General features: G+C 39.4%; 1 protein-coding gene across 1 annotated transcript; it reads right to left on the bottom strand.

The window, feature by feature from the left end:
• Window positions 1-312: 312 nt before the first annotated feature.
• slc6a4b (solute carrier family 6 member 4b) lies at window positions 313-9965 on the bottom strand. The gene is made up of 13 exons (XM_022197565.2): window positions 9672-9965; window positions 8675-8809; window positions 8308-8527; window positions 8017-8155; window positions 7777-7911; window positions 5715-5818; window positions 3791-3918; window positions 3554-3666; window positions 3033-3164; window positions 2790-2889; window positions 2573-2673; window positions 1810-1977; window positions 313-1710 (listed from the first exon to the last, which is right to left on the bottom strand). Exons 1-13 carry the CDS (start codon window positions 9871-9873, stop codon window positions 1630-1632), a joined length of 1758 nt encoding a protein of 585 aa, XP_022053257.1. The 5' UTR covers window positions 9874-9965; the 3' UTR covers window positions 313-1629.
• Window positions 9966-11104: the final 1139 nt, after the last annotated feature.

The raw sequence follows: 11104 nt of genomic DNA, 5'->3' as shown, positions 1-11104 counted from the left end.
TCTCTTTCCTTGAACTGTATGTTGATGGATTCTGGATATTGCAAATTAGCTTGTTAATTAGAATATCTAATAGAGCAGCAACATCCAACAGCCATTACAAAGACACAAAGATCACCATATGGAGATGTGCAACAGCAAGCCTCTCATGTAATCTCCTACACATTTACAGTTCAGGGAGAAAATATGGTACCTGTTTCAACATAAATGGTGGAATTTCTGTGAAACTAGCAAAAATATTCACTTTTTAAAAATTATTATATTCATGTTTAACCTCCAGGAATGAAAAGAGGCACAAAGATGAAACATATAATGTAGAATATAATTAATTTATACACATTTTCTCGCAGAAAGCACATTGAAGAGGGCTGAAATCACACACCAATCATCTTCACTTTGCTCATCACATTACTCTAAGAATGTAAAGGAAGCATAGAGCTTTTTAGATCAGCTACCACATAATATACTGTATATCTGCAACAACATTCAATACAGCATCGACTAAAATAAATGAAGGATTGTAATATATTTAACCTCATACTGCTCCTGTGATTAGTTTAGTGGTAAATAAAAACAGTCTTCAATTAGAGAGTGAAAACATCATCTGGAGAGGCACAATACCAATAAATATCAATACAGCCTTTACAATATTTGTACATACAGTATATTTATTCAAATTAAGGCAAAGCTGTGTGGAGTTAAATGAAGCCATCAGATGAAGACCGAAAATTCAATTTTGAATTTGAAAAGCTAAAGTAATACACAAACAGCTGCACAAAGCCGAGTTAAGGTTGCATTGAAAATGTTGGTTACACACACATGTACAAAGCATCCACTTTTTTTTTATGAAACAACACACTCTATAAAACTATAAATATAGTGTTCAAGCGGTCTTTGTCTGTGTGCCTCACTTACCTCCATTACAAACACTTGTAGGGAAAAACAGAACATTTTGTTGTAGATATATCCAGCAGCATCCTATACAAGCACTGCGTTACAGATTTACTGTGTCAATATGAAATACAGCATTGACTAGGGGTTTGGTCCCATTTCACCTCATAATATGCTGCTCCTGTAATTAGTTTAGCGGTAAAAAAAAAAACAAACAAAAAAAAACAACCCAATAATAACCTCACGGCTGCAGCACCGGTGCAGCCACTGTTAGTACATCTGAACATGCAGAGCTGATTTCAACCTTCACAAAGCACAGAAAATACAGAACTTCAGAGGAAATGTTCCCATGCAATAAAAATGATGTGCTGAACTTTACATTTAGAAATACATGTTTTTATTTTCCTTGGCATCGTGTTCTTGTAAGATCAATACAGACAGACCATTCAATTTACTACTGACTCCTACAACCACAAGAAAGCAACACTTGAAAATGGCAATATGTGAAAGCTATAAACTATCTTGGCGGTGCAGGTCTGAGTCACACAGACGTCACACGCACGGCAAAGATATGAGTATTGCTATCTCAGTTCCCCTTAAAATTACAAATTTAGCAGCATTTAAGTTTTTACAGTGTACACATCATAAACAGGTCGTGATGTCCGATCAGGTTTGGTCACAAATAATTTAAAAAGTGTTTTTTGGATGGGAATCTACGAGCAGATGAAGGTGTTTTTCTTCCTATGGGACTGTAGCCATGTTGAGGTTGTCGGCGTGGATGTCTGGGATGGTTCTCTCTGGTCTCACACACACCGCCAACCTCTGCGGAAAGCAAAGCATTCATGAAGGTTACTTTAAGAGAAAATGTGTGAGAAAATTTGTGTTTTGAGCATGACTTTGTCTCAGTCTTCATCCTCTGACCTGTTTCAGAGACCCAGGGGTCCACACCAGCTTGTAGACCATGTAGATGGGGATCCACATGAAGGATGAGAAGCCGATGATGTACCCGACAGTGATGCTCCAGTCTGGATACTTATAGTCAAACAGCGTGAGGGACGGCGCTTTCAGCATGGAGCTCACTATGATATACTGAGAAGATCATAACATTTCCATATATGTTAATGCAGCGGTAATATTCTGAGACAGGAGGGGTAATATACCTGTCACACTTCCACACATTACTAAAGAAATATACAAAGGGAGTCAATGCAAAATGTCAACAGGAAGACAACCAAATAGATGGATGCAAACCAGAGGGAAGGATATTAAACAGTATGTAGAGGAGGGAGACTGACTTTTGCCCAAGTGTTTTTTCCTATATACATGCTGCAGGAAAAGTTTTCAGGAAGATATTTCATGCAGAGGAGGGCTTAAGCTACAGAGGGGGTTGAGGTGTTTGGTCTCCGCAGCCTTCAAAGGCCACTAAAGCAGCCGTCTTTTGATCTTAAGCTTTCACTCATATCTTGGTCTGCAACGGCCAATTGATCTCTGGATGACTTAAGTGGATGATGTTTGTTTGATCTTATTTTTAAAGCACTGCATGTTAAAGCATTCCCAGTGTGTGAAACTGAATGGAGGATCTTATGTTTTAGTGTGATCTAAGTGCCTCTTAGCTCTGTAGACGTTTGGACTCGCTTGTCGGGTGTTTACTGTAAATACAGCTCAGAATATTTTTGTCTCTTACCGCCAGAAATGCTGGACTGATGGCAACCCAACACACTTTCCAGAACAATCCTGGAGCTTTGCCCAGCATGGCCTGAACATCATTGCTAAATCTTTTGATACCTGTAAGCAGCAAAAATAAAACAGTGTGCAGTGGATTTGATTCAAAGGGTCAACGAGATAAAAGAAACAGAAAGACAGGCAGATGATGACAGTCTTTTTTTTTTTCTTTTTTTTACCATAGAACCAAGAAACTGCGATGGCCTCAAGGAAACCCACTGCAATAATGGAGCTTCCGACTCCAAACTCCTCCAGCAGCTTCACCACATAGGCTCCACCCTGCCGATAACATTTTACACCGACTTACACCATCATCTGCCCTCATTCAGTTTGAGCAACACATGACAGGTATCAGAATTTTAATTCACTGCGATTTAAACAACTATTAACTAATTAACTAATTTAGAACACAAATAACTTACATTTGTAAGGGTGCTCAGAGAGCCCAAAAAACAAACAACCACTAAGCCCAGGACAAAAAGTTCCCGCCTGTGAGAGAAATGATCGGGGTACTCATCCAACACAGCAGTGATGATCGCCTCCAGCCCTCCAAACTGAAGCACAGAGACACAACAGCATTAGAAAATCTGTACAACTTACACTTGCATTATTTCAGATACTTTATATCAGGGAGAATCCTACATTTCAGTAAAATTAGCTTCACTGCAGCAATAGAGCACTCCTACATTTGCATGCTTGAAGTTAATGGAAAAAAAAAAATTTGTTTGTTTCATTTTGTTGAAATTAAACCGTAATGCAGTAAACAAAAGGCTACTTTTATTTTTAAGAGGATTACATTTAATTAGACATAGTAATATTAAATCCTGTGTAACATAATCTGATATGTTGCTCATCAAATTGACTATTCATTCAAGTAGCATGTTCTTGCGTAATTTATCAATTTTCTGTGTTTCTTTGTCAGGTTTGTATCATGTGTTCGTACCGTGCTGTCCAGCCCCAGCGTGATCATCATCACAAAAAAGATGATTGCAAAGAAGGTCGAGCCCATCATGTTTGCAATGGCCTCTGGGTACGTGATGAAGAGTAAACTCGGACCTGGAAAGCACAGCAGCATTGAATGTAATGAAACCAGGGTATTTCATTTTATTTGTATGATTATTGAAGAAGATTGTTATAATTCTAGTTGCTGTAGTTGTTTTTTTTCTTATTATTTGCTGACCTTTATCCCTGGCAACATCCTCAACCTCTACCTTCCTCATCTCTGCCATGTAGCCGAGCACCGTGAAGATGACGAACCCCGACACGAAGCTGGTCAGACAGTTCACCAGACTGGTCACAATGGCGTCACTGTTGAGGAAGAAATTAGACTCTGTTCCAGGAAATGCAGCACAATTACAGTCACTCATATTGCTTACACATATAAACACGTTTTTAAGCCAAAATCTGTATTTCTATTAAACACACTGCGCTGTTCTAGTGTATTTCTGTCTGCAGTGGAAGCCAGTCAGCACTGACCTTTATGACCTTTGTTTGACGGGTTCCTTTATATGCTTTTTTCAGCTTTGTTAGGTTTCATGAATGAACTCCTGACAAGCAACCACATTCATGCTGCAATAATACTAATGAGGAAAACACACCAGAAGGACTCCTGATGTGGGATCATTAGAGGTGTAAAACTATCTCTGCATGTAAAATGTTAACAGCCTTCAGGTAATTACCAAGTGTCAGTCTGCAGCTTTGAAAAAAATATTTTGACATTTTGTTCCATTATTTGTTAGTGACAATGGAGACAAACAATGAATGAAGGGACAAGGAGTAAAGCAAAGGTACTGAAAATAGAACCAGGTAGTTGTTTTTATAAGGCATGTCCGCTCATGAGGTATTATCCTTAACCACTCGGCTATCGGGTCGCCTCCAGAAATTTTACAAAAATGTCAATATTCCATCTTCAGGGAGGATTATATGAAGAACTTTACTGTTGAAACTCATGCTATGTGCTCCAGTCTAAACATCCATAATTGTGGATTGTTTCTCCCAAAGCATTTTAGCACTTTATTATTTATTCCTGTTGTGCATTTCTTTAATATATTATGAAATACACCGTTTGGAGTCAGAATTGGCAATTTATGAGACATATTGTAACTAAAATTATGTAAATACAGATGTAAAAATAAGAACATTTAATGCAAAAAATTCATATATGCTTGCTTGGGGCTGCATAGGGGATTGGTGGTTAGCACTTTCGCCTTGCAGCTAGAGGATCCCCGGTTTGCGTCTCGGCTTTCTCAGGATCTTACTGCATGGAGTCTGCATGTTCTTCCTGTGCATGTGTGACTTTTCTCTGGGTTCTTCGCCTTCCTCCCACAGTCCAAAAGCATGCTGAGGTTAATTGGTGACTCTAAATTGTCCGCAGGTGTGAATGTGAGTGTGATTCTTTGTCTCTCTACACAGCCCTGTGGTAGACTGGTGACCTGTCCAGAGTGAGCCCTGCTTTCACCCTAAGTCAGCTGGGATAGACTTTAGCCCAATGCGACCCTAATGAAGATTAAGCGGTGTATAAATGATGGACGGATTTGTTTAGTGAAAACCTGTTCTGAAAAGCATGATCACTGGGAGGAATGACTCATTATGTTTTTGAAATGTGTCTGGAAAATGTTTGATGCTTCTCACAGAAACAAACTGACTCATGCAGCGTCCCGTTTCATTCACAATCTGTCTGTTTGCTACTACAGTTTCCACAAATGCCACTTTGCTCTACTAATCACATCAGTGACACACACCATTAGTCATACTGGGACTGTATATTTAATCTCTCCTGTGCACAGCTTAGCATTTACATCCACCATGTAATATTCACCGCTCCTCCCTCTAATATCATTGTCTGCTGCAACACTGTACTTAAGGCATTAACAATAAATCCATAGAGTCTCCATGGCTTGCTGTGCACTAAAATCGTTCAGCTCAAACCTTAAATTCGAAAGGAGATGTTTTTTTCTTATCTCACAGACATTATTATTACTATTGCACACTGTGGGCAGAGGTTGCAGCCTTTCATCCAGACCATTTGTCCTTCCAAGCTGTGTTTAAACCACAATTGCTAATTTACATTAATCGGTGTATTACAGGTCAGTGGACGTTCTTACCGATAGCAGTTATTAGTGAAGGGGTTGTAGCTGGACAGAGCCAGGAGGACCCCAAACCCCGGGCCGAGAGAGAAGAAGATCTGAGCAGCAGCATCCACCCAAACCTTGAGAACGCAGAAACAGAAAGAGTAAGAACACTGTTGAGACTCCAACTTCATGTGTTCTGAGACGCTCTAGGTTGTATTTTATGAGCAATTTTTTTTCCATTTCTCACTCAGTTAAGAGGAAAACTACTCACATTTAGCTCAAGTTAGTTTCTGAAGTGTAACTCAGAACAAGGGGTAATTTAGGCATCATCAGCCTTAAGTGTGTGTGAGTGTGCGCATGTGTATACGAATGCAACCGTTTATCAAGGAATGTTACTATGGTGACAAGGTTGCAAAGAAAGCTTCAGGTTTTAAAGGGCATGTCTCAGTTGTTCATTTTGTTGGTTACTTTTTGCTGTTATTTACTCGTTAGATGTAAATCCATAGCCAAGCCTTTTCTGAGTTTTGGAGCCATGTACTAGCTAAGCCATGTGTCGTCTTTATTCTCTCTCTTGTCTATTTTCTGTAATTCTAGTTTTTCACCCTATGGGTAGGCTATGTAATTCTCTTAAAAGCACAACTGTTACCAAAGTGATAGCGACTGTGATTTCTGAGGATGCCGTACTTTGAACAGTAGGGTCACACGTCACTGACATTTTTCTTTTTGGTTTATGGATGCTCACAGTATCGTAGACTCCATCGTTAAATTGTTTTGTATTTCAGAAATCCTTTACATTTTTTTCAGTCTGAAAAAAAAACAGTTTTGGGGTGGGGGCGGGGCATGGATCAGTGAGTAGAGTGACCGTCTTGCAACCGGAGGATCGCCGGTTTGATCCTTGGCCTGGAGAGCTCATGCCAAGGTGTCCCTAAAGACACTGAACTCCTGATAGGTCGTGGTTAGCATCTTGCATGGCAGCTTCCACCATCAATATGTGACATATAATGTAAAGTGCTTTGGGCATTGTTTAGGTATAGTAAAGCACTATATAAATACAGACCATTTAAAAGTATAAAAAATATACTCAGGCCAAATGCATTTCTTTCTAGTCCTTTTTAAATCAATTTAACATCATCAAGTGATCACTTTTTGCATTTTTCTGATTTGTGTTCTGATTGCTGTTCTGTTAGGAGTCTAGTTGCCACACAGCTGTACGCTGGGAGATCTGAAGGGCAGCTTGCATTCAGCATTAAAAAGAAAGAGGACAGCGTTGGACATTGGTGAGTGAGACAGAAAGGGAGGCCTTTGTTAATGGGCAGAAAATCTAAACCAATTATGCATCTTATTATCCTGCTCGGTGGCTTATTTATGCATCTCATTTCATCTCATCCATATTCCCCTCCAACCAAAGACTGCACACATGTTTAGCAAACAACAGCAGCGAGCCGGGGATGAGGATGAGGACGTTTCATACATCTAAAAGAAATATAGACAGATTCTCAAGAGACTAATGGGTAGGATTGAACAAATGTAGAGTAGATATTAAAGTACCACCTTTCATGCTCTGAAGATCCAGATATTTCACTTCACCAGTTCAGCAAGTTAAATACTCATCGGCATTACTTCTAAATGTTCAACTGTGGAGAAAGTTGTGCTCCTTTTAGTCATCACCTTTGGCAGCATTAACGTTCTTTGAGGAAATTGTGCGCACACATTTTTGTTTTGGACTTTTGGAGATGAGAAAATATGGTTATCTGTTGAGAATAATAAGAAAGATTGCTTTGAAATAGATTAGCATTGTAACAAGTGACTGCGTCAAGTCTGTCCACATCATCATCAAAAATAAAGTAAGCTGGTTTTTTGATTTGCTTGTGTATATATTTAGATTTGATTTACATTTTCCATCTATCTTTCCCTTTTTCCTTTTCTTTCTTATTTTTTTTTTCTTCAATTTCACATCAGGTGAGACTTCAGGTAACCACAAAATGATTTAAATTCTTACAAAATGATGACAAAACGTGAGCAAACACACAAGACATGACCGTGCTTTTTAGGCTTGAATTCTGTCCAGCTGATCGACCATCTTTGCCCAACTCACACTGGTCTCCAGCAGTTTATCCCACTGGGGTTTGAGGTAAAACACCACACCTCTCCAGGCTCCGGGCAGAGTGGCGCCTCGAATTAGCAGGATGAAAAGCACGATGTAGGGCAAGGTGGCGGTCACCCACACTACCTGGTGTGGAGGAGAGACATAAATCAGACAGATGAGGCAGCATGAGATCAAAGATGCATGATTAAAGTAAAGACAGTATAATCTGAAGCGGGTGCAAAGTGCTACCTTCCCTGAAGTCTTCACCCCCTTCCAGAGGCTGAAGTACACTATAGTGAAAATGAGGAAAAGGCAGAGCATCAGCTGCCAGCGAACACCCCCGACATCTCTCAGTCCCGATGACTTGTGGATCTCCAGAACATTTCTCCTGTTAAAATAAGAACACATAAATCATCAGGCTTTCAGCACACACAGCATAACTACAGCTCCAAAGGCACCAGCTGACAGTATTTGTGTAGAGTATTACTGTAAAGCTATTTATATATGTGGTTTCTGTTACTCACACTTACATGCACTTACGTGTAAAATTCCTCTGCCGGAGATCTGGAGGAATTCGTCCAGGTGACGTTGTCCATGCCAAAGTAGTTGGTACAGTTGGGGGTATTCCACACGTTGTCACAGTTTGTCCAGGGCAGAATGCTGGAGAAGGAGGAGTAGAAGTAGAAGAGGGCCCAGGCGATGATGGTGTTGTAGTAGAAGGACACGTACAGAGCGATGATACATATGGCGTATCCTATACCTGAACAGAAGGAAAACAGAGGAGGTTGCTCATGACATGATACAGTAGGATTCACAGGCTTTTGGACAAACTAAAGCCTGTCATGTATTGGATAGCATGTATTTAGTCTGAATATGTGCAGCTGAGTAGTTCAGTGGGAGATCTTACCTTTGAAAATAGGACAGATGTGTTTCCATATGGATATGGCTCCAGTTCTGTGGAACTGCCCCAGTGCCAGCTCCATGTAAAAGAGCGGCACGCCACCGAAGATGGCCATCAATATGTAGGGAATAAGGAAAGCACCTGCACAGGGATCCATGAGGGTAAATGTTATGTAGGAGTGGTTTTTTTCATGAAAGCTATGAAGACTGTAGCTGTCTGTAAACAACAAACTAATACTCTTATAAAAGTGATTAAAGACAGTTTGAATCTAAGATAAAACATATTTTATTTTAAAGATGAATTTACAAGAGTTCAGATGTTTATTTTTTAAACATTTTTGCTGAAACTGACACTTCTCTGACCTACACAAAATTATAAAATTACACGTTTATATAATCCTCTGTTCATTCCCATTATAGTCTCTCATCTTCCCTCTATTCTAACTCTCTATTCTGTAATTGCCTTGTGTTCCTTTTAACACATTTTATACCTCATGGTAAGCAACTGAAATGTTTTGTCTTTGAAAGATGGCACGCAAATAGCTACATAAATAAACTTGCTCTGTGGGATTAGCTGTTGTAATGTAACCAGCTTTAAAAGAAATATAAAATCATCGAGAAAAGGTATTATAACTTGAAATACAATGACTCAGTTGTGCAGAAAATGCTTTCAAAGTATAAATATATAAATTAAAAATGTTTTTTTCTGCTATAAAAGCGTCTGTCCTCACATGACTTCGTCAAACTCTTGTATTGCAGATATGAATATATTGACCAAATATTGCGATAAGAGACTTTTTGATGGATATTTAAGTGATGAATGCGCACTTCAGCACCATGGACAGTTTCTGCTGTCAGTTGTGCAGCAAATTCTCACATTAAATTGTTTTGAAGTCAAAAAACAAGTTTCCTCCCCCTTCAAGTGGCTCCACTCTTAACATCTCAGCGTACTTTCATTCTGACTCGTTAAATAAATCTGCTGTGAAAACCTGTGGATCACTCACCGCCTCCGTTTTGGTAACATATGTACGGAAACCTCCAAACATTCCCCAGGTCCACCGCAAAACCAATGACAGATAAGAGAAAATCCATCTTTTTGCTCCATTTGTCCCTGGAGTCCGTCTGGGTGATGACCGGCACCGGGACCGCGTTGTTGGAGCTGTATCCCGGGTTCGGGGAGCCGTGGTGGGTCAGACTGCCGGCCATGACCGCTGAGTCCTGTCGGGGCACCGGACTGTGAAAAGTCAGCCAGAGGAGCAGCTCCACAGAGAGGAGGATGAGGTTGGGGCTGAGCTGATGACAGGCCGAGTGGGAGGAGTTGGTGGAGCTGCTGCGGACACTTGGGGATACCTGTGAGTGGATGAACACAGGTCAGAGAGGATTTCACGCACAGCAGCTCTGTTCTCTCTCAGCTAGAACATCCCAGCTCATAATAAGGCTCTAAATTAAGTGCGTTTCTGCTGATCAATAAGGTGTCTTTATTGTACTACCTCGTGTAGTTTTGTAACGAATTAAATTTCTGACTTCAACAGCAGCTGATTGGAGTGCAGCCTTTCTTCATATTTTCTTCATTTCAGCTGTTAAATTATAAAGTTTTCTCTTTAAAGCTGCCAGATTTCATTCAACGCAACAGGTTGCTCAATTCGAAGCAACAGGTTGTCCATTAAAGTTAATGTGGATGCTTGTGGGTGTCAAGATTTCTAATTATATATTATTAATCAGCTTTTAACCCTTAGATACACTAGTGATTGGACCCTACACTCTTCCATTTGTGGGCCAAAAATGACCTGTAATAGAATAAATAAGTTTTTGATGCCTTTTTTTGTTTGTATCGTATTTTTGTCCACACAAGAATGATTTCATGATTGAAATATGTTTGTTTTTCACTTTATAGCATATTTTGAGCATTTTGATAATTGAAAAAGAAGAATATTACACAGAACAGCAATAGAAGAATCTCATCCTCTATTTAGTTGACATTTTTTCTCTCTTTTCCTCCAGCTGTTGCTGCTCTCTGTCCCTCCCAGTTTGTGCATCACTTCTTGTATAATATTGTCAGTGATATATTCACAATTTCTTTAAGGTATAAAAGGTACCTTATAAATTTAAATGGAATGACATCAAAAACATATTTTTTGAGGAATAGCCAAAATATGAAATGATAAAACCTTTTCATTACAAAGATATTGCAAGAAAACGACCTCGCCAGGTCATTTTTGACCCACTTATGCATCTAAGCGTTAATAGAAATAACTGCAGAAACAGAACACCACAGTCCATTCAGTTTATTAAAAACCTGCTTATTTCTGCAAGTCAAGTTTACAGAATCATAGCAACCAGATTGATTGTGACTGTCTGGGATTCAGTAGAAAAACTGATTCTGATATGTCACAAGTACTGCAATAAAGTGAATTTTAAAGTACTTTTATTATATTTG

This window comes from Acanthochromis polyacanthus, chromosome 7 (assembly GCF_021347895.1).
Source record: "Acanthochromis polyacanthus isolate Apoly-LR-REF ecotype Palm Island chromosome 7, KAUST_Apoly_ChrSc, whole genome shotgun sequence".
NCBI lineage: Eukaryota > Metazoa > Chordata > Actinopteri > Pomacentridae > Acanthochromis > Acanthochromis polyacanthus.
This window is presented reverse-complemented; position numbering and strand designations above follow the sequence as displayed.

Excerpts from the sequence above, each read along its gene's own strand:
- slc6a4b (XM_022197565.2), bottom strand. The coding sequence starts at position 9,873 with ATGGCCGGCAGTCTGACCCACCACGGCTCCCCGAACCCGGGATACAGC. Across the intron at positions 8,810-9,671 it reads ATGTTACCAAAACGGAGGCG|GTGCTTTCCTTATTCCCTAC; the intron begins GTGAGTGATCCA and ends ATCCCTGTGCAG. Across the intron at positions 3,919-5,714 it reads TTCACTAATAACTGCTATCG|TGACGCCATTGTGACCAGTC; the intron begins GTAAGAACGTCC and ends CTTCCTCAACAG.